Source organism: Lissotriton vulgaris, chromosome 3_1 (assembly GCF_964263255.1).
Source record: "Lissotriton vulgaris chromosome 3_1, aLisVul1.2, whole genome shotgun sequence".
Lineage (NCBI taxonomy): Eukaryota > Metazoa > Chordata > Amphibia > Caudata > Salamandridae > Lissotriton > Lissotriton vulgaris.
In genome coordinates, this window is record NC_141689.1 from 645,097,805 (window position 1) to 645,121,122 (window position 23,318).

Below are 23,318 nucleotides of genomic sequence, written 5' to 3' on the forward strand. Positions count from 1 at the left end.
CCAAGCCTCCACCTCCAAGGGCGCATTCCCTACTGCTCCACCTGGACCATCTTCACGAGAAGATGTTTTCTTCCTCCAGCTTGGGACTGCAGTCGATAAACACTGCATGTCTGTTGGGCCGTTACACCCACTCTGTGCGGGAAATGGTTGCACAAGTGCTGCCTCAGTGTCCGGAGAAGGCCTGGGCCGTACTCTCTCGAGCAGTTGCCAAAGGGGGAGACACAGCTAAGTTTACCATCCGCTGTGGGCTCGATACCCCTGACTCACTAGGCAGGACGATTGCCATGTCGCTAGCCCTTCGACGCTACGCCTGGTTGAGGTCGACTGGTTTTTCCGGGGATGTCCTATCCACCCTTGTGGACATGCCCTTTGATGGCCGTTGCCTGTTCGAGGACAAAGCAGACAGCGCGTTTGAGCGCTTTAAGGACTCTCGGGCTATGGCCAGGTCCTTGGGCCTTTCCACCACTAGCCCTGCACTGTCTGCTTTTCGCCCCTTTCGTGGCTATGGAAGGTGTGCCCCGTCTCGTCCCGCCCAGGGCCACAGTCCAGCGCAAGCTGTTCAGCCCCTGCGCAGCCGGGGATGTGGGAATCAACGCTGTGGTTCTGGGGGCCAGTGGGTGGGCCAGTCTACCACAACCCCCTCTGCAGCAGCCTCCAAACCCTCACCATCCATACTACTTCAGTACCATTGCATGTCGAAGGATCATCTGGCCCTTCTCCAACAGTAAGTTTCGGCACTCCTGGCCAAGGGTGCCATCGAGCGAGTTCCTGTCCCAGAAGTAGGTTGTGGTTGCTATTCCCACTACTTTCTGGTGCCCAAGAAGGACAAAGGCCTGTGTCCTATATTGGATCTCACGGACGTCAACCATTTCCTCCAGAAAGAGAAGTTTAAAATGTTGACTCTGGCTCAGGTCCTGTCTGCCCTCGACCCTGAAGACTGGATGGTAGCGTTGGACTTGCAGGGGACTTACTTTCATATCCCCGTCCTGCCAGCCCACCGCCGTTACCTACAGTTCACGGAAGGCCACAAGCACTTTCAGTTTACCGTGCTCCCCTTTTACCTTACCAGCACCCCTCGGGTGTTCACAAAAGTGAGGGCGGTGGTCGCAGCTCATCTGGGCATATCAGGGGCTCCAGTCTTCGCCTATCTCGACGACTGGCTGTTGAAGGTGGTCTCTCCCCAGGCTGTTGTCTCCCACCTCCAGACTACGCCCAATCTCCTTCATTCGCTGGGATTCTCCATCAACGTGCCGAAGTCACACCTGACTCCCTCTCAGAAGCTCCTCTTCATCGGAGCGGTTCTGAACATGACGCAGTTTCAGGTCTATGCTCCCAAACAGAGAGTCTGGGATATTCGGCTCTGAATCCGATCTTTCAGCCTGTATCCCGGGTTTCGGTCAGGATGATCCTGAGGCTGCTGGGCCTCATGACCTTTGGCATCCTGCTAATAGATCATGCCAGGTGGCATATGTGGCTCTGCAGTGGGACCAGAAGTTCCAGTGGGTGCAGCATCAGGGGAATCTTTCCGATAGCATCCAGATCTCGGAGGACATTGCAGTTGTGGCTAACGAACCAGGATTGTGTCAACCGCATATCCCTCTCCCTTCCCAAACCAGAACACACAGTGGTGACAGACGCATCCCTGGATGGGTCGGCCACATGGGAGAGGCGGAGATGAGAGGCCTCTGGTCTCCGTCGGAGTACGAGCTCCACAACAACCTCTCGGAGATTCGGACAATCCGTTTTGCACTCAAAGCATTCCTTCCCTCTGTCCGGGGAAGAGTAGTGCAGGTGTTAACAGACAACACCACTGCCATGTGGTACTGCAATAAACAGGACAGGGTGTGGTCGTTGACCCTATGTCAAGATGCCCTCCGCCTCTGGACATGGCTGGAACATCAGGGTGTATCCCTGGTGGTTCAACTCCTGGCAGGTTCACTGAACGCCAGGGCGGACAAACTCAGCCCCAGGTTTTTGATGGATCACGAATAGCGTCTTCACTCGGAGCTCGTGCAAGGTATCTTTCAGCAGTGGGGAGAGCCTTGGTTAGATCTATTCGCCACTGAAGAGAACGTGCAATGTCATTAAAACTGCGCAAGGGAATTTTCAAGGCGGCACTCACTAGGCAACGCTTTTCGCCGCGAGTGGAGTTTCAGTCTTCTATACGCCTTTCCGCCTGTACCACTTCTGCCCAGAGTGCTGAAGAAGATCAAGCGCGACCAGGCCCAAGTAATTCTTGTGGCTCTGGATTGGGCACGGAGAGTCTGGTATCCCGAACTGCTACACATGGCCATTGATTCTCCGATCAAACTGTCTCTTCGGGAGGATCTTCTGTCGCAGCAGCAGGGGACGGTCCTCCACCCGAACCTGTCCAGCCTCCAGCTCCTTGCGTGGAGATTGAACGGTGGCATTTGACGTCATTTGACCTGCCTCTCGAAGTCTGTGATGTAATCTTGGCAGCCAGGCGTCCCTCCACTAAGACGGTATACGCCTACAGATGGAACAAATTTGTGGCATGGTGCACAGCAAAGGCTGTTGATCCCCTTTCCGCCCCTCTTTCTGAGGTTCTCTTGTTCCTTCTTTCTTTGGCCCAGCAGGGCTCTGCTCTGGACACTCTAAAGGGCTATCTCTCAGCCATTTCAGCTTTCCTTAGGCTTCCTGATCAGACTTCTCTTTTCAAGTCCCCTGTTGTAATTTGTTTCCTTAAGGGCATTACTCATCTTTTTCCTTCTGTTCCCTTCGTAATGCCTCAGTGGGACTTGAACTTGGTTCTTGCCTATCTCATGTGCGCTCCCTTTGAGCCGCTACATAACTGTCCTCTCAGGCTTTTAACCTTGAAAACTGCCTTTCTGGTGGCCTTCACTTCTGTGCGCAGGGTGAGTGAGCTACAAGCTCTTTCTTCCAAGCCTCCCTTTCTAGCTGTTCATCCGGACAAGGTTGTTCTCATGACTAGACCTACCTTTCTTCCCTAGGTGGTTACTTCTTTCCACATTGGCTAAACCATCACTTTGCCCACCTTCTTTCCGCCTCTGCATCCTTCAAAAGAGGAAGAGAGGCTCAAGCATCCGGATCCAAAACATGCGCTTTCCTTCTACTTGGATTGCACCAAACAATTCCAGGTGGACGGCCATCTCTTTGTTGGTTACGTGGGTGCTAAGAAAGGTCGGGCCCTGCACAAACAGACCATCTCCAGGTGAGTCATTCTGTGCATCAAAGCTTGCTATTCTTTGGTAAAGAAGGAACCACCACTGGGGCTGCGCGCCCATTCCACCAGGGTGACAGTAGCTACTACTGCTTTGGGGTGGGGAGTCCCTCTTAATGACATCTGTCAGGCAACTACTTGGGCATTGCTGCACATGTTCACCAAACCCTACTGCCTGGACAGCCAAGTCCGGAGAGATGGTGTCTTTAGCCGTACTGCTAACGAAAAACTTTACGGATCCAGTCTGACGCCTGGGGAAGATTCTAAGGTAAGGAATCTATAACTAACCTATGTTTCTTACAGATGTATTGTTACCGCAGGTAAGTAACTTGTTCTTTTTTTTCTCCATGATCCCCTTATGCTATAGTTTTTCACTCTATTTTTTATACATGAATTATTTATTTAAAACTTTTCATTTATTCTCACCATGCCCCAATCACTTGAGTTAGGCCCCTTAATTTCCATGCGGTCTTGGCAGTTGGCATAAGCATCTGATTCCTGGTGGCATCTGGTCCGATGTCATAGGTTTATCTAGATTAAGGGTACCTACACTCTATATCAATGCCAAAATATCTTCCTCCCCTTCACTCCATTTTCACCTCATTTGCTCTTACGCTCCTCATATCTACTTCGGTCTCCTCTGCTATTCTCCCCTTGTCTCGTCTCCACTGTCACCCCCCTTGTGTTTTTTTCCTCATATGAGCTGCAATCTCTTCCTCCTCTACTTTACCTCTCCTTCATTACACTGCATCCCTCTGCTACTTCTGCTCTCCCACTCCCCAACAGTCTGCCTGTTACTTTTACCCTACTTGCATTTTTAAACCACTCGGTACCTAAGGCAGGCTTCTCACCTACCAATCAATTTGCATTCTGGCGTACGTGCATCTGCATAGGGAATCCTAAATGCAAGAAATGTTGCTTATTCCCCATCCACTCCAAGAACACTGCCCATGCAGGTTGTTATTAAGAGCTGACTCTGGAGGAACCACCCTTCTGGGTCTTTTTTTTGGTTTAGACAGGATCCAGTAAGCCACGTATTCGGTCAGAGCCGGTTTAAATTTTCCTTCCATCTTTTTAGGAAGGGCCCTATGATATCCTTCTCTTGGGCAATGTGAGAGCCAAAATCCATCAATGCAACTGCATATTTCTCTTCTTTATTAGATTATAGTGGCAGCAGGTGTGTCTAAGGTTGCAGTTAAGGTGCTTAGTGTAGGAAGATGGCTTTTTACATAGTATACCAAAGCGAGGTATACTATGTAGCAAGCTTTATTGGCTTAGAGGGCTTACATTAATAATCCTAAATGTTCTCTTTTGTTGTAGTGTGGGCGAGCAGTTTAGGCTTATCAGAGTTTAAGCATTTTATGAACACAGTCAATAAATAAGGCACACAGTCAAGAAGACTTTCAAGACCAATTTTAGAAAAATAAAAGGTATTTTTATATTTATTTTAACACCAAGAACTTCGTTATTGAGCAAGTAATTTTTTATCAATTTTTGCTGATAAGTTCAAATGTCTCACGTATGCTTTGTTACATAGCAATGCTTTCCTATGGAGAAAGAAACCTATACTGCATGCAGGTATTTGTAATTGAATCTCTGGGTTCCCCTTTAGGACTTAAGGTGCTAGGGGGGCCAAGGTCCAAAGAATCACAAGCATTACCTGACCTGGAGTATCCGGGTGTAGAGGTGCTGGGCGAGGTGGTAGCCTTGCGCGCTCCACTTCCATGAAAAGAGGGGGCACGTACAAAGAGGCTGCAGAGGGAAACTTGGAGATAAGTCTGGGAGCTACAGCAATGACTGTCTGTGATGCCAGGCCTGCTCTTTCAGCTACAGCAGTGACCATCTACAATGCTCTCTGTGCGCCCTGTAGCCTCCTCCACTGTGAACGGAATTCTTCATGCTGGATTTTTGAAGTAACTTTCCAGCAGGAGCAACCTGGTACCTAAATACCAGCCAAGCTCCATTACAGTCGGCATGAACTTGACTCTCCCTATGTATCAGGAATAGATGAACGCAAGTGGTGCTTTGTGCTCCTAGGTGCTATTTTCCCCAAAAACTTGTATCTTTGTTTCCACTGATTGTTTTTGTTGTTGTTCTGTTAGCATTTTCTTTATTTAGCACTTAATCATTTTTTCGAAATTGGCTTGAGATTTTTCTTGTGTTGTTTTCACTTCATTACTATTTGTGTGCTGCATAAATTCTTCACACATTGCCTCTAAGTTTAGTCTGACTGAGCTTGCGCCAAGATACCAGAGGGTTAAGCAGGTTAATTTATTGACTTTTGTGGTACACCCTGACAATGGATTGTGTTGCAGAGTAAGGCTTCCACGCCTTCCAAGGAATAATCCAATGTACTACACTGGCTCTCTGCTACTGATGGGTTTGTCCTGCCTTCATAGATGCCCACCAAGTTGGTATCATGTAACTCTTGGAGAAGCAAGGCACCTCTACTCACCTCTGCTGGCTCTCTACACAGGGTTCCTTGGGAATGCTATTTATATCAGATCTTCTTTATATTAGTTACTATTATTATGATAGTCTTTTCCTGCCTCCTTAACAGTCCTTCTTGGATAATTCTACACTGTGCTAATGTGTTTCAGATGCTCTCACATCCTGCTGCTTCTCTTTCTACTTGTCCACGGACACCCTCTACCATCTTTCCTCATTCTTTGTAATCATCTTTGACTCTTGTTTCCTATCCACTCATATTAAAACTTGCCTCTTTCTCTCTTCAATTTCGCATACCCATTTCCATGTTTGAAACTCTGTTCAGAAATCTGATTCATTCTTTCTGTCCCTCACCAGCCCCTCCCCCATTTCTCTTTTTTTATTTTGAAATCTTTCATACTCTTGCTGTAGTCAAGTCAAGTCAAGAAATTTATATAGCGCGCTACATACCCATAGGGTCTCAAGGCGCTAGAGGGAGGGTGGGGAATTACTTGTCGAATATCCAAGTTTTAAGTTGCTTTCTGAATGCTAGGTGGTTCTGAGTAAGGCGAAGGTGAGTGGGAAGTGAGTTAAAAAAGTCTAAAGCAGACCAATCCTCTTCCTCTGTCCATGCCTCTCCTATCCTGCTTTCTTATCTTATTTAATGATGCACAGACAACCCCAGGCTGCATCTACCGCTCCACCTATATTGCTTAGTAAACTGTTTTACTTGACTGTGGTCAGAAACGAATCTGTATATCTTTCCATGCATTTATTATGTGTCTTGATACAGCATACACAGTTCCTTAAGAAGAATGGGCTGTAGGGGACTCTCAAAGTTCCAAATTCTTGTTTAACACTTCAGCATGGAGTCATGACAACTTGTTCATTGGACTGAATGGCTTGAAATCAGAAGTATTTTTGGTGTAACTAGTGTACAAATTGTAGAAGTTATAGAAGTTACTATTACCATCCATCCTCTTCTGGAAATCTAGGGTTAGATGTAATAAAGCTTTGGCAACTGTTAAAATGCGTTTTCTTATGCACTAATCTCATTTTAGGAGTTGTAAAACATTTTTACAACTCTTATAATGGGACTCAGTATCTGGAAGGGGCATTTTGTAGGCGTCCCTTCCAAATACTAAATTGGTATTGTGCAAGTCAGTGTTGTATGGCCTGAAATCCGATAGCAATTTTTTTCCCCCCCAACACCTTTGAGACCCCTTCCCCTTTGTGAAAGTAAAAACAAAAAAGTCAAGAGTAGGCAGTGGTCCACAGACCCACTGCCAGCCCTTAAACAAGCAAAAAAGCTACCTTTTTTATTTAAACATAGTCCAGTTTCCATTTAGACCCCTGCAGGACGCCATCCCCGTGATTTCTTCCAATGACACTGAGCCACAATTTGCAGCCAATCTAATTACTATTCATGAAGTTTGACGAATTCCGACCCTCTACGGCGCCGGTGCTGTAATTTTTTATGGAGTCAAGCTATCCTGGCTGAAGACGGCTGATAGCCAGAAACCGTTCCTAGGATGCTTGATTCCGGTCCAGGAAAGACATGGCTTGGCAGTTCGGGCTGGACTGTTCCCATTAGGCACAGGGTCAAGGCTGATTTGCAGATGGCCATGTCTGAACTGGGGTGGTGTGGAGTGCAAAAAAACGATGGATTTAGGCCCAGATCTCTGTACTGGGGTGAATGTATGACATTGTTCTGCATTCTGTCCATCAACTGTTGTTTTGTAATTTTTTACTGGTCACAAAAATACTGGTCATCAGTTTGCAGCCACTATTTTGTGGCCAGAAATTCATACATCTGGCCCGTAATCTTTCTTGTACCCCCAGTGTATGATGTAGAATGTAACCCTAGACATTTAGTTTGCATGTACACCACAAGTAATTTAACTACGGCTTTGATTATTGGCTCCAAATCCAGCCAGTCTCTCACTACAAACAGAGTGAACATGTATGAGAGAAGTACCCATGTAGAATATCTCCTTGAGGATTTTCTACAAACGTGATGTACATTCTTAAAATAGAAATAGATTTGGTGTTTTAACAATCATAACCACTTAAAATACCTCCTAGCACCAAAGTTAGTCAACATTTTTATTTCTGTTCCTGTGATGTTTGCAGGAATGTAACAGTCCATTCGTCTGCCAAGGTAAATTAGTGTACCTTAATGCACATCACCATTTATGTCATCCAAACCGAAGTTTCCGTATAATCTGTGTGAAAAATGATTGATCTAAAATAGAGGAAGGTTATTAGCTTGGCCATGAATACATTTTGCTACCTCGCTTTTAAAGAGTAGATTGAATTTAGAGGACCAATACGAGAATAAAAAAAATCCCCATCTCGGCTCTACTGCTTCCCTTTATAATTTAAAACTGTAGTTTAGTATTGAGGGGAACGACACAGACTTAATCCATTATGAGGCCAGTCTGTGGAATTTGAAACAACTTACCCTTGAGCCTTGAGGACATCAAAGCCAACTATCCTATACAGAGCAAGCTAAACTAGAATTTGGCAATATTTGATTCACTCGCCCAAAGATATTGACATTGCTAGACTCCCTTAGAGAGTAGTACTCATTTAAGTGGTGAGAGGAGACCTAGCACTACTTTCTACAGTAGGTTAGGGCCTTAGTAGGTACTCGTTGACTATAGGTGCACCTTTCTCCATGCATTATGCAATCTGCTTAATATTCCATTTTTTAATAAACTAGTTTAGATGTGTGCAGACATGACCAGGGAGAGACTGCAGGTGAAGGCAGAGTCTTTGTGTCACTCGTGTCGAGAAGCAAATAGGATTTTTGTTTTGCCTTAGCCACACTGAGGTGCACGTGGGAGGATGGCTCTGGCACCATAGTATAGAAGCAATTGCTGACGGTGGTGCTTTTCTTTAGTGGAACTCCACAATCCATACAGCCACGTGTTTTCTAAACTCTACCAGTTTGGAAATTGCGAAAACGTGACTACTTACATAGGATGCATCTCCTGGTCACTGTGCACATTGCCTAAGCCTTGCTCCAATGCAAACCAAGCATGACAGTCCTGCCTCTAGGAGAAATAATTAAAATAGTTTGGCTCAGTATAGAACATTAATGAATCCCTATTATAAAATAGGCAGCCTACAATGGAATCCTGTAGTGCTACAAATGTGGGACTGATTTTCTGAAGATGTAAAGTTGGGTTCGAGGCATGTGGGCTGCTGAATTCATATCTGTGCATAGATCGCCGCCTAGTGTTGGGTCCGGATGATTGCACATTGTTGTCCTGGAAGAGTCTTCGAAGTATCACAAGATAGGTGGCTCCTCCCCTGGACTACAGTGCGCATGGGCATCGACTCCATCCCCAGATTGTTTTTTTCCGCCATTGGGTTCGGATGTGTTTCGGTTCCCTCTGTCGGAATCGATAGTTGTTTAAGTTTCTTTACTTGAGACCAAAAGGTCTTTAGGACTCGCGTCGGTATTGTTTATCGGTCGGGTTGGTTTATTCATCGGCTCCGATCATCTGCTGCCCTTCCGCGTGCTGTCGGCGCGGACGGGCCTACACGACGCTCCAGACTACTTCAACATGGAACGAAGTCCATTTAAGAGGTGCCCAGTGTGTGCCTCAAAGTATCCGCACATCGACGTGCACCCAGTGTGCAACAAGTGCTTGTCGCCGGACCACGACGAGGCCAAGTGTATGGCCTGCTCCAAGTTCCGGTCGAAGAAGACTCTCAAGCTACGTCGGGCCGCAAGACTGCAGGCCCAGAGTTCGGCACCCCCACCAGCAAACATCTTTGAAGAGGATGTTGACGACGACACCATCCTAAATGTTTCGGACTCTAACCCGGCGTCTGAAGGCGAGGAAGACTACGACGCGGGAGACGAGGAGTTCGAGCAAGTCGTCGAGGAGGTAGGGGACGACGACGGGGCCATTGCCACCGTAGAGGATAGCTCGGAAGAGGAGCATCCTCATACTGACTCTGGGGCCACACACCATCATAAGGCCCAGGTCGAGGGATCGCCTTCGGGCCTTACCCAAGACCTCAACGCTCGTCCCACGGCCCCGCCTCCTGGCCCGGCCAAGGACATTACTGATGCGCCACTCCCGGTCCAGAAACCGAAAGTGAAGCCATCGGGGTCAACACCATCTATATCGAAACCGAAAGTGCAAGTTGCACCGGTTGGATCGAAGGCACCGGAGGCCTCGGCGCCGAAGAAATCCAAGATGGCCGTCGAGCTCAAGAGCCACGCCAAAATGGCCGATCCGAAGAACCCGGTGTCGAAGCCAAAGGCGAAGACGTTTGACGTGGCGGCGTCGGCGCCGAAGCTGGTCGACGCTCTGAAGAGTCGCGTCGATGCCAAGAAGGTCGATGACCAAAAGAAGGCCCCAAAGAAGCGTCAGGACGACCCCAAGTCTCTGGCTGCACCTATCCCGGTCGACAAGGCAAAGGGAGGTGCTGCGTCGGCTCTGAAGACTGCGGCCTTGGTCGCCGACCCGAATCCGGACTCGGAGGACTCGCTCGAGCCGGTCCGGCCCTCCACCTCACTCACCAAGAAGGTTACGGAGTCCCTTCAGCGTATTCAGGAGGAGGCCGCGGCGCTCGAGCCGAAGGACACTGTGCCGACCAAGCCTCCACAGAAGCCGGCGAAGGCGCAGACGCCGATTCACTTCACGCTGCCGCCAAAAACGGCGCCGAAGGCTTTCGCTCCGAAACATGGGGCCGGGGTGCCCTTAAAGCTGGTTTCTACGCCGAAGGCTTCATTTATGGTGCCAAAGCCACGGCACCGACCACTAGCGGACGAGGAGCGTCGAGAGGTCATCATCGACGCCAACACAGGCAAGCTCTCTCTCCTTAAAAGAAAGATCACCCCGGAGCCTGTGCTGGAGCATTTCCACATCCCCCTTAAAAAGAAGTTGGACTCTGCGGGTGCATCTGCCCCTATGGAGCCTGCATCTCCACAAGGTCTGGAGCTCTCACCCACTCACTCTAACACTGGGGAGGGTGACGGAGACGATGAGGATGAGTATAATTATCCAGCATACTCTGACCCGGAGGATGTCAATGAGCCATGGTCTGCCGAGGGCGACCCTGAGGACCCTCAGTCAGGACACGAGCCGCAGCTTTTTGCTGCAAAAACTTCTCCAACAGAGGACTCTGCAGCCTTCAACGCCCTAATTGAAAGAGCTGCAGCCAATCATGATGTCGACCTCCATGCTGACCCAGTGGATGTCGATTTTCTCTTTGACACTTTCTCGGTGGCAGAAAAGACTGTCAAAACATTGCCAATGCTCAAGGGAGTGCTAAAGCATGCGCCGGAGGTTTTCAAGGAGCCCACCCGGGCAAGAGTCATCAATCCTCGTATTGACAAAAAATACAAGGCAGCGCCCACTGATCCAACGTACATCAAGGGACAGTTGCCACTGGACTCTTTGGTTGTCTCAAACGCACTTATACATGCCAACTCACAGACCACGGGTGATGCTCCTCCCCCAGACAAAGAATCAAAGGTCTTTGAAGCTTCAGGGAAACGTATTGCTGCGCAGGCAGCTAATATGTGGCGCATATCTAACACGCAGGCGCTACTTGCACGCTACGATAGGGCACACTATGACACCCTAGAAACCCTTCTACAGCACTTACCTGATCAGTACAAGGAGGGAGCTGAAATGTTGATTCAGGAGGGGAAGCTTATCACCAATGCTTCAATTAAATGCGCTCTGGACGTGGCTGATAACGCCTCGAGAGCAATAAACACTAGCGTTCTACTGCGTAGACATGCATGGCTTAGAATATCAGGCTTTAAACCAGACATTCAGACTACCATCCTAAACCAAACAGTTAATCCAGACCACCTGTTTGGGCCAGAAGTGGATGCCACCCTTGAAAAAATGAAAAAAGACACTGACACTGCTAAATCTATGGGTGCCCTACAGTCCCAGCAGTTTCGGGGTGGTTTCTTTCGCCGCTCCAATAACAGAGGCACCTCAAGGGGTCAAGCGTCACAATCCACGCAATTCTATAAAAGTAACACCCAGTCCTCACATACCAACAAGGGTAGAGGTGGTTACCGGGGCAACAACGTCAAAGGCAGAGGACGTGGAAATAACAGCTCCAGGTCCTCCACCGCCAGCAAACAGTGACGCCTTGTCACTGCCCCCCGACCACACAACACCAGTCGGGGGGAGACTCCAGCAGTTCCTGCCCGCGTGGAAGTCCATCACCACGGACAGGTGGGTCAAATCTCTTATCCAATACGGTTATTGTCTGGAACTCACTTCCACTCCACCAAACATACCTCCAAGAAACCGTCCTATGTCCGGCGAGCACTTGCACTTGTTGCAGCAAGAAGTCCAAGTCATGCTGCAAAAAGGGGCAATAGAGCTCGTTCCACTGCAGGAAAGGGGAACAGGGGTTTACTCTCTGTACTTTCTAATTCCAAAAAAGGACGGATCCCTCAGGCCCATCCTAGACCTCGGACCCCTCAACTGGTACATTCTGTCAGAACACTTCCATATGCTCACGTTGCAGCAGGTTCTCCCACTGCTTCGGCAAGGGGACTTCCTGGCCACTCTAGATCTCAAGGATGCATACTTTCACATTCCCCTGCATCCTTCCCACAGGAAATATCTAAGGTTCACCATTCAAAACCAGCACTACCAGTTCAAGGTTCTGCCTTTTGGGGTCACCACAGCGCCCAGGGTATTCACGAAGTGCCTGGCGACGGTGGCGGCGCATCTAAGACGTCAGAACATCCACGTCTACCCCTATCTGGACGACTGGCTCATTCAGGCAAAGTCGGAACAGCAGTGCGCCGACCACGTGTCCCACACCGTTCACCTCCTGCACGATCTGGGGTTCTCACTGAATTACCCAAAATCCCATCTCCAGCCCGCCCACATACGGCAGTATCTGGGTGCGACGATCAACACTCTGGCGGCCACTGCGCAGCCAAATTCAGTGAGAGTCGCCAGTATTCAGTCGCTGATCCAAAGATTCAGACCTCAACACTCGCTTCCAGCGAAGGTGTTCATGCAGTTGATAGGCATGATGGCCTCCTGCATCTCCATTGTCCCGCACGCGAGACTACATATGCGTCCGCTTCAGGAGTGCTTGGCACGTCAGTGGACTCAGGCTCACGGGCAACTAACAGACCTAGTGTTGGTGAGCGGCCGGGCATACAACTCTCTGCATTGGTGGAATCCACAAAACCTTTGCAAGGGCCGACCGTTCCAGGAGCCTGTGCCACAGATTATCCTGACCACGGACGCTTCTCTCCAGGGATGGGGAGCGCATGTACTCCAATACACAGTGCAGGGACTATGGACACTACAGCAAAGGAAGATGCACATCAATATACTGGAACTGATGGCAATCTTCATGGCCTTAAAGGCATTCAAAGTACATCTGTGCAATAAGGTCGTGTTGATCCGGACGGACAACATGACGGCCATGTACTACATTCAGAAGCAGGGGGGCACACACTCTCCGCAGCTGTCTCATCTGGCTCAGAGCATGTGGAAGTGGGCCATTCAGAGGAACATTTTCCTGATGGCAGAACATCTCCCAGGCAAGGACAATCAGATGGCGGACCTGCTCAGCAGGCACAGCCACCAAATGCACGAGTGGGAGATACACCCATCAGTACTCCAACCGTACTTCCAAAGGTGGGGTCATCCAGAGATAGACCTGTTCGCCACAAGGGAGAACGCAAAATGCCAAAGCTTCGCCGCCAGGTTCCCACACCCGCAATCGCAGGGCAATGCGATATGGATGAACTGGTCAGGCAGATTTGCGTACGCTTTTCCCCCAGCACCTCTGATACCGCGGGTGGCACGCAAGCTCAGGCAGCACTCGATGACTCTCATCCTGGTTGCTCCAACGTGGGCTCGCCAACCATGGTACACCACGTTCATGGAACTTTCCGTGGTACCGCATCAAAGGCTTCATCTCACACCCAGCCTTCTGACGCAGAGCCATGGCGACATTCAGCACCCAGATCCGCAACAGCTCAACCTGGCGATCTGTTTCCTGAGGTCCTAGAATTTGGCTACCTCAATCTTCCTCCAGATTGCATGGACATCATTCGGGAGGCAAGAAAGCCCACTACTAGAGCATGTTATGCGGCTAAATGGAAGAGGTTTGTCATTTATTGCGCAAACCACAACATTAACCCACTAGAGGCTTCCATTCAGAACATCATCTGTTACCTGTTCCATCTGTACCAGTGCAATTTGGCATATACTTCCATCCGCATTCACCTGTCTGCGATGGCCGCATACCTCCAGAATAGACAACACCTTTCACTTTTCAAAGTGCCTGCTATCAAAGCTTTTCTGGAAGGACTCAAAAGGGTCATTCCACCACGGACACCACCAGCTCCAGAATGGAACCTCAATGTGGTTCTTACAAGGCTGATGGGTCCTCCTTTTGAGCCACTACACTCTTGCGAGCTTCAGTTCTTGACTTGGAAAGTGGCTTTCTTAGTAGCAATTACATTGCTACGGAGGGTTAGTGAGTTGCAGGCCCTCACCATCCAAGAGCCTTTTTTCCAAGTTCATGCTAACAGGGTAGTGCTCCGCACTAACCCTAAATTTCTACCCAAGGTTGTGTCTCAGTTCCACATAAACCAAACAATCAAGTTGCTGGTGTTTTTTCAAAATCCTGAGTCGCTGGCGAAGCGGATGCTCCACACCCTTGACGTTAAAAGGGCCCTAATGTATTACATTGACAGGACCAAGGATTTTAGAAAGACTAAGCAACTTTTCGTTGCCTTTGCATCACACCACAAAGGTAACGCTATTTCCAAGGCCGGTATTGCTAGGTGGATCGTGAAATGTATTCAGATCTGTTATGCAAAAGCGAAACGCACTCTTACAATTCCACCAAGAGCCCACTCCACCAGAAAGTTGGGGCCTCTATGGCCTTCCTTGGAAACATTCCCTTAGAGGATATATGTAAAGCAGCCACATGGTCTACCACACATACATTTACTAAACATTACTGTGTAGACGTGCACTCTAAACAGCAGGCAGCTGTAGGTCAGGCTGTTCTCAGGACACTTTTCCAAACTGCTGCAGCTGGCACGGGCGGCCGCCAATAATGGAGGGACTGCTATGTATTCTATGCACAGATATGAATTCAGCAGCCCACATGCCTCGAACTGCAAATGCTACTTACCAGTATGCATCTGTTCTTGGCATGTAGGGCTGCTGACATTCATATCGCCCGCCCTCCTCCCCGGCGCCTGTAGCAGCTGCAGTATTCATATATATGCTCATAGCATGGTCATCACTCACATAGTTCACTCCATCTCGGCCACAATGGCTAAAAACAATCTGGGGATGGAGTCGATGCCCATGCGCACTGTAGTCCAGGGGAGGAGCCACCTATCTCGTGATACTTCGAAGACTCTTCCAGGACAACAATGTGCAATCATCCGGACCCAACACTAGGCGGCGATCTATGCACAGATATGAATGTCAGCAGCCCTACATGCCAAGAACAGATGCATACTGGTAAGTAGCATTTGCATTCCCATCTCGGTTGTTGTAAAGGGCACTGCTAATGTGATCCATCTGATAACACAAAGAAACATTATATCCTGGTTCAAGCTGAGATGATAAGTACTTTCATGGTGTACAGGACTTTGGACTGGTTTAAAAATATTTTCCAGCTGTGTGGCACACAAAAGCCAATGGATTACTTTTTACCTGTTCATCACCTACGCTTTATTTGGGGTCATAACGCTGGTGATGACTGATCTGATGTTGGAAACACCAACAAATAACGCAATTGCAGAATAAACATGAAACTGTAGCAGAAATTAGTCGGCTCTTAGTCCCAAGAGGCAACTTGTAAATCAGCCATGTCTTTAAAAGTCCAAAGAACATGCTATAATCCTTGCTAATTTCTAAAAATGTAATCCAATGTGCGTGAGGTAAAGCAATCCCTAAAGTAGAAACTAGATATCTTGAATAGTGTAACCTTATATGTGTATCCTAATCCGCTAATGCTTTTGCTTACTGTTGAGTTACTTTGGAATTTGCAGATTTTTCATACGCATGTTTGGTTTTTAGCAAAGACTTCATGGATCCAGTTGTTGTAAACTCTGTTGATGAATATGTTAACCACATCAATGCTTAGGAAATTCATCGTCAATGCTGAATTTTTTAAAATCCCATTGTTCATGACGAGCTCAGCTCGTCATGAGTGTACGAGAGGTGTACCTCATGACGAGCTGAGCTCGTCATGAGCTCGTTGCAGAGCCTTGGTATCTTGGAAATTCTGTATGATGCTCTTTATAGATGTTTGTTTGCCAGATGTTTGTCCATCAATTTCTTTTGTGGTTTTCTAATTTTTATTTTTCCATTGTGTAGTCTACCTACAGATGTTATGAAGATAGTGTTTAAAGCTGGGGCAAATACCGAAGAAGGCTGGACAACACTGCTCAATGAGTATAGGTCTTCATTGTATGAAGCTGAGAAGACCAAGCTACTGGAAGCCCTAGCAAGCACGGAAGATGCCAAGAAACTGATATGGTATGAACAGCTACTTACTAAGAATTACATTTGTAAGTGCTAATCAGGGCCAGTCTTGTTGCAGTAAAATCTGCATAACTAGTGTCTTTACATATTTGCTGCATGATTCTTAAATTCCCGTAAGATCAAACTGATCAAAAATTACACAGAACGTTGCATGGGAAATCAAATGCAGCTGCTGGGATTTATTTGAATGCTTCCTGCCTACTTTTGACATGCTATTTAAGTCATACATATTTTGTTTTTAGTACTCTACAACTCCCTAGGACATACACATCAGACAAGAGAGTTTCTGGATGCCTGATTACCGTATTAAAATCCCTGTGGATATCGGAGAGCCTAAACCTACCTACCACTCAGGGTTACACCTCATGTGCCTACACGGGCACTACACATCACTCGCGATATATTCTCCTTTGAGAATGATTTCTCTTTGACTTCACAAGACCTGAGGAATAACGGTTTTGGGGTGTTCCCTTTCTTGGGTAACTGACTGATTTCAGGCTTTTCTTCTGACGCGATTTTTTTTCTGGGACACTTTAATCATCAATTTTTATAACGTTTCTCTTTCAAGAACCTTCCGTGCTACTCATAATAGAGGCTTCTCACAATTTCCTATGGGGTTAATTTAGATATTTTCCTTTTCATCACGACAGGAGCTCCTAACCTGGCTGGATGAATAAAATACACATCCTTCATTTTAAATAATTTTAGCTTTGAAATATTAGCTGTGCTGTTTGGGATGTTTTTTATAGCTTTGTGAATTTCTTGATAGTTTTATGATTCCGTTTGTTCCATGATCTACGACATTTTATTTTCAGCTCAAGTTAATTGTGTGACTGTTTTGCAGAAATTCAGAATCTTGCTGTGTGATTTGTGGCTGAAAGAAAGCAGTTCTTCACGGGCATAAGAAGTGCAAGTACTGCTTATTGTCATACTCTGAAACAGAGAACTTTCCTTGGTGTTTGAGTCCAGGAATTTATTATATTGATTGGCTACGAAACTGATTAGAGCTAAAGTGGCATCTCATGAGCGCTTTGTGGTGCTGAGGACTAGGCAGCTAAGCCGCTAATTCACAAAGGTTTTGAGTATGCTATGTGTCTGAATTTGGAATTGGAAATGTTTCCCAACACATGCATCACATCTGGGAGACCATTTGAGCTAAAAGAATGGAACAGGTTTTGTCTTGGAATGACCTACGTTTGCATGATCGGCCTCACCAGTGATACCTCCAACATTAAGACTCGCATTCATTCCTTATGTGTTTTCTTTACTTGTCTATCAGTGATTCTGTAAATGCCTTTAGAGTGGAGTTACTTGGCAAATAGATAATGCTTAGCGTGAGGGAAAAACCTTTTTGAGAGATTTTACCTTAGTCATTTGAGATTTTGCACAAGTACCTCTCTAACCAGGGAAATCATTTTGAGAAGCATGCAGAAGACTATGCTGAAGGGTGGGTAAATCATAACATGATCTGAGACAATCACAAAGCTCCTTTTTCCTTTCAATCAGAAAAATCCCCTTGAGGAGAACCTTTGCCATTCCTTAGTCTCATTGCTGTTACAGAGTATGCCATATAAATATAAAGGACACAGAGAATAGGGATGCCTTTGGAAAAGAGAACTTCAGAGACTACTCTGGTGAGACAGGGAAATGAGGAGGATGGGTTGACACGGGTACGAGGAACATGGGAACAGAAAGCCTCTCACAGAAGAGCAACATTCGGTTGGGAAACTTCATATAATGCACAGATCGTGCCACAAGAACAGAGAGAGTGCAATATAGGAATAGGGTTGCCTAGTGTCTCTAGCAGGTACCTGGTGATCTCTTCCATTGGCAATGAAGGCAAACATGTGGGCGCAAAACCCCAAAAATTTTATGAACCCAACCCAACTTCAAAATGCTAACCCACGTTCAAAAGGCCCTCCAAGACACCGGACCAGCATACCTGAAGAGCCGACTCAAATTCCACGCACCCCAAAGGACCCTACGATCAGCCCAACTCTCCTACGCCGTGGTCCCCCGCACCAGAAAGACCAGATCGGGAGGCCGTTCATTCTGCGTAGCCAGAGCCTGGAACGACCTTCTGCTCCACCTCAGACAGACAACATTGCTCCCCATCTTCGCAAGAAACCTCAAAACCTGGCTCTTCGACAGACCCCCTCCTTGATGGGCTGGAACCTGCGACCCCCCCCAGCGCCTTAAGACCCTTACAGGTGAGTAGTCGTGCTTAACCTACACCTGATTTATTGATTGATTGATAGGTAGTGAACAACCTGGCTTTCTTGGCGTGGGTGGTGGTGGTGTTCTTGAGTGGAGCTATGGTGTTGGTGTTGTCGGAGATCCATCTGTGCAGGATTCGGGCTGCGGTTTTGGGATCGTCGTTTTCTTGCTGGTTGTGGTGGAGCTGTTGAGTGAGGAGGTGAGCTGGTCGTTGGTGATTCTGGACCAGTTTTTACTTGGAAGGCATTTGCACTCCTGAGATGTACAGAATAACCGGAAACATTTCTCAAACAGTAGCTCATAGAATTATACCCACACCAGCATCGGAACTTCCAGCGGAAATCCTTCAAAATTATACATCAGGTACACAATGGAAAGTTTCATTTCAATACATGCTTTCTAATATAATCACACTTTGTCATAGCACAAGATCCTCTGTAGAAACTGTGAGGAGAGAAGCCTTTCAAAGGGACTCCAATTGGTAGGGGGGACGGGTAATGAGCAGGAGCAAGATGAGCATGACATCAGAAACTTCATCCATTCTATTAAAATGGAGTATTGACGAAAATGTGGCCTAACTATATGACATAATTAATTGCAGTTCCATTCATCATAATGCAATTATTTCATGTGCATTTGCATTAGTTCAATGTTATGAGAATATGCCTCCTTAAAATCACCAATTCGGACAAGCAGTTTGTCACCCAAATTTGCACATATAGAAACACTTTAACCAAGATGTGACAGTCCAAGATTGGTGTCTCTATGGGCACCATGACAGCAGTGACTTCACCCTGATATTTGTAGAGTATCTCTATCTCCATATGTGAACTAAACCTCGTCAAGAAGTACATCTCATCACGGACTCATACTTTGTGTTTTAGCCTTCCGCTCTTGTGCATCTGTGGTGGGTCAGACATCCTGTGTATTCAGTACTGAACAAAATGATATAGCTGGGACCTCCTAGACAGTAGGACCACACAAGCAGTAGGCTTTGGGCCAATTTCCACAGCTCACATTTCATTGAGATTAAGGTTCCTACTCTGCTTTAGAGACAGTAAAAAGTGAGGCAAAGAGTCATCTGGTTAAGCTGTCGGCCAAAACTCTTGAATTTATAATGCTTAATGCCACAAATGAAGTTTGCATTTTGTTGGTTTAGTTTTGGAAGTAGTGCACTGTTCAGCTATTCGGTGAACACCTTATTCTTTTGGCCTCTTTAACAACATTATTGTTTTTGGGAGGTTCTTGTCTTACTTTGAAAGTTTGCAGCCTTTTGGTAGATTATTTCTATGGTGGGTATCATTAGGTCTCGCCTAGCGGTGCAGCGCATGCGCTGCTCGCTTTGCGAGCCATGCATTATACGCTATAGGTGAGGGAAGCCCCACCCACTCCCCCGCCCACTTTTTCATGTTCTTATGGCTTTTTCCTTTCTAAATGCTGCCTTCTGATTAGTTTAGAGGCTGCTAGTCCCGCCTTATGACAGCCATGTCTTCTTCCACGGCTATTGGCCCCTTTACTGCATGTTTTCCTGAGCACTACTCTTCCTGTGCCACCCCTCCCGCTTTCTGAGCCTTCTCTCCCGCCCCTCCCACTTATGTTTGTGCCTTATTTTCTTTTCCATACAGCCCTTTGCCCTCCGGGACGCTCGCTAATCTGCCTTCCTCAGGAGGAGGACACGGCTGAGGGATCCTCGCCGAAGCTTGTCCGCGATGTCGGCCATATTGGAACGGGTCTGGTCTCATTGTAAAAAACGAACTGGAAGACTGTTTACTTTTTGGCAGAGGCACACCTAAAGTAGCTGTAACATTAAGTATTTTGGTATACACAGAACGTGGTTATAATTAAGATAATTATTGGTTATATTTTAACTAATAATATTGAAAACACAGTTTCTGACATTTAGTATATTATCCAATCTGCGCGGCTGTGAACCTCGCACTGGATAAAGAATGGGCGCACTCCTTGTTTCCATTGCGTACCAGCTTTGAGCTGCGATAAGGCCTCCATTCCATGATGGTGCCGGAAGCGCAGGGGGCGGGCCAAGCGAGGGCCCGAACCCGCCCTCTCCATGGCCCGCCACGGTCACCATGCCGCTTGTATTCGCGTCACGATGAGCTCCCAGGCGGAGAGTGCGACGCCTCGGACCTCCCCCAAGGCCGTCAAGTTCCTCTTCGGGGGGACGGCAGGGTAAGGCATGGCCGGAGGCCCCAACACCGCCGGCCGGAGCGTCTTCAGGGCACGGAACTCTGCCCCCCAGGACCCTAACTGCCCCTCCCCCCCCCCCCCACCCCAAACACTACCTGCCCCAGACTCTGACACTGGAGTGGGTCTGTAGTAACCGGTATCCAGCCACTGCCACTCTAGAGGAACCTACACAGTCTGCATGAGGCGGCGCACGGCCCCCACCTCCAAACCTCGCCCCTTCCCAAAGTAGGCCCATATACTGGCCCCAGCGCCCTGAAGACCCTGAATGAAAGTTTAAGAATGCCCTTCGTTGTCAGGGTGAGCTGTACATAAATAATATCGCAGTGTCAATGCTACGATAAGTACGAAATACCCATTTTTTTTAAATTCATTTCTGCTGTAGCAAGAGTTGATGGAGTCCGGTGTGGTCCGATCTGGCCTACACTTTAAAACCGGTCATACTTGACCGTTCGTTTCAACTTTGACCTTATTCCAATCCCTTACTTCAGGCGGACATCAGCACTGCCCCCTCTCCCCCTCCCTCCCGGCAGCTGTCGAGGCAGACAGAGTTCCCTTTGTGCTTAACTTGTTATGCTGCTTGTACAGCGCTCTGATGCCCGGACAGGTCGTGTAAACGCTATACAGACCTAATTCAATAAATGAATTCGCCCAGCAGTTTTTTTTATTTACTAAATGGCCCTGAGAGGAGCTTGTGAATTCATCGCAGTGGTCCCCCTCTGCTCTCGTTCCCCTCCGCCCACCAGCCATGTATGTACCAGTCTGGTGTCTTCATTGTGGGCGGATGAGCTGTTATTTTGAAGAAGGACCCGTTCCTCTGACCAGGATCCAGGGTACTCCACAAGCAAGGCCCTCCTAGCGTTTGTTCCTTAGAGAAGTTCACTCTGTGCTCACTCTAGAAACCAAACCCATAGGTGTGTTTGTCCCTTTAAATCCAGCAGCATTAGCACACCCAGAGCTCGGCGTCGTCTTTTACATCACTGCTCCAGCCTGGCAGTGCAATCTTTAGGGTTCTTTGTCTGACTACACCCCAGCTAGAGCAGCAGAGGCCTTGTAATGAGGCCGAGATATTTACAGCAAGCTAGTAATATATGGATATGCTTCAACATTCTAACAAAAACATAAGCGAGAGAGCAAAACTTTAAATACCAAAACATAAATCGGGGCAATAAACCTGATAATGGAAAACAGTGATGCAGGCAATGATACAAAATAAAGTTTATTCTTATGGCTGTAAAATAATAGATCTGTGGTGTTTGAGTGTGTGAAGGAGGAATTTTTAAGCATATCTTAGAGGGCGCCCACAGAAAGATTTTTTTAGGCACAGAGAAGAGTGATGTATCGGCGTACGGAAGGATGCGTGTGTTAAGCGTGGCAAGGGAGCCATAGACCTCTCTACATGTGATTGTGTGTGTAGCTGCAGTGTCCTGTGTAGGAGAGAGGTGTTACAGAGGAGTGCAAGAACAAAGAGGCGTGGGGGTGAGCGGATGCAGAGCTGTCCACAGGTGTGACTGCACTGGGCTTTGGGTGAGTGCCAAGCAGGTAGTTACAGACGAGATGAGGGAAGACAGATTTACAGGATGCTGAGCGGTTGGTGAGTACTAATGGAGCGCTCAGAGCGGTCACTTGTTGGGATAACGCTATAAAGAGCGCAGAGAGCTCGCCAACATCTCTCAGGTAGCCTCGGAGTTACATAGCGACGATGTGGTTCTAAGAGGAGGGTGTTAAGCCCCCTCCTGTTGGGGAGAAGGGGTGTGACCTGATGCACGTGGACTGGGGTTTATTTCCAGCCCCTCTGGGCACAAGAGGCGAGTGCTTGGCATCTGTTCATGGTGGTCTTGCACATCTGGGATTCCAGCTGCGCTCTTCTGATGCACATTTTACATGCCCACGGGAGGCGTTGGTCCTGTCTGGCAGGCACCTTGGGGTGCCAGGTGGCTTAGTAGATGATGCCGTTGGATGTGAAACAGGCACAGCTGTTCTTTGGAGGTTGGTATGTTGGTACCGCAGACCTCTGAACAGGGATGTATGACGTTACAACGCGTTATTTTACAACGCAGACCGTTACATCGCAATTTTTACAACGCAGGATCCATTACAATGCATGCCTTTACAACGCATGTCATTACATAGCAGATGCTATTACAACGCATGCCATTACAACGTAAGTATAGGTAAGTATATCTTTTTTTTTAAATGTAATTAATTTAATTTAATTAATTTAATTTAATAAATGTAATTAATTTTAAAATAGTAATTTATTTAATTTAATAAATTTAATTCTATTTATTTAATTTAATTAATTTAAAAATTTTAATTAATTTAATTTAATTAATTTAATTTAATTAATTTAATTAATTTTAAAATTGTAAATAAATTTAAATTAATTTAATTAATTTAATTTAATTTAATTAAAAAATGGAATTGATATAATTTAATTTAATTAATTTAATTTAATTAATTTTAAAATTGTAATTAATTTAATTAATTTAATTTAATTAATGTAATTTAATTAATTTATAAATTGTAAATAATATAATTTAATTGATTTGATTTAATTTATTTAATTTATTTAAAGTCGTTTTTTAAACTGAACCCTAAAAATACCCCTGTACCCCAAAACCCAAACCCAGCCCTAAAACATAAAAATACCCCTGTACCCCAAAACCCAAAACCAGCCCTAAAACCTAAAAATACCCCTGTACCCCCAAACCCAAACCCAGCCCTAAAAC

General features: G+C 46.8%; 1 protein-coding gene across 1 annotated transcript in view; it reads left to right on the plus strand.

Annotated features, from left to right (window-relative positions):
- LNPEP (leucyl and cystinyl aminopeptidase) overlaps positions 1–23,318 on the plus strand; it is a 324,877-nt gene that overhangs the window by 260,732 nt on the left and 40,827 nt on the right. The window contains exon 15 of the mRNA XM_086960959.1: positions 16,000–16,161. Coding sequence (XP_086817085.1) covers positions 16,000–16,161 — 162 coding nt within the window. The remainder of the gene's footprint in view (positions 1–15,999; positions 16,162–23,318) is intronic.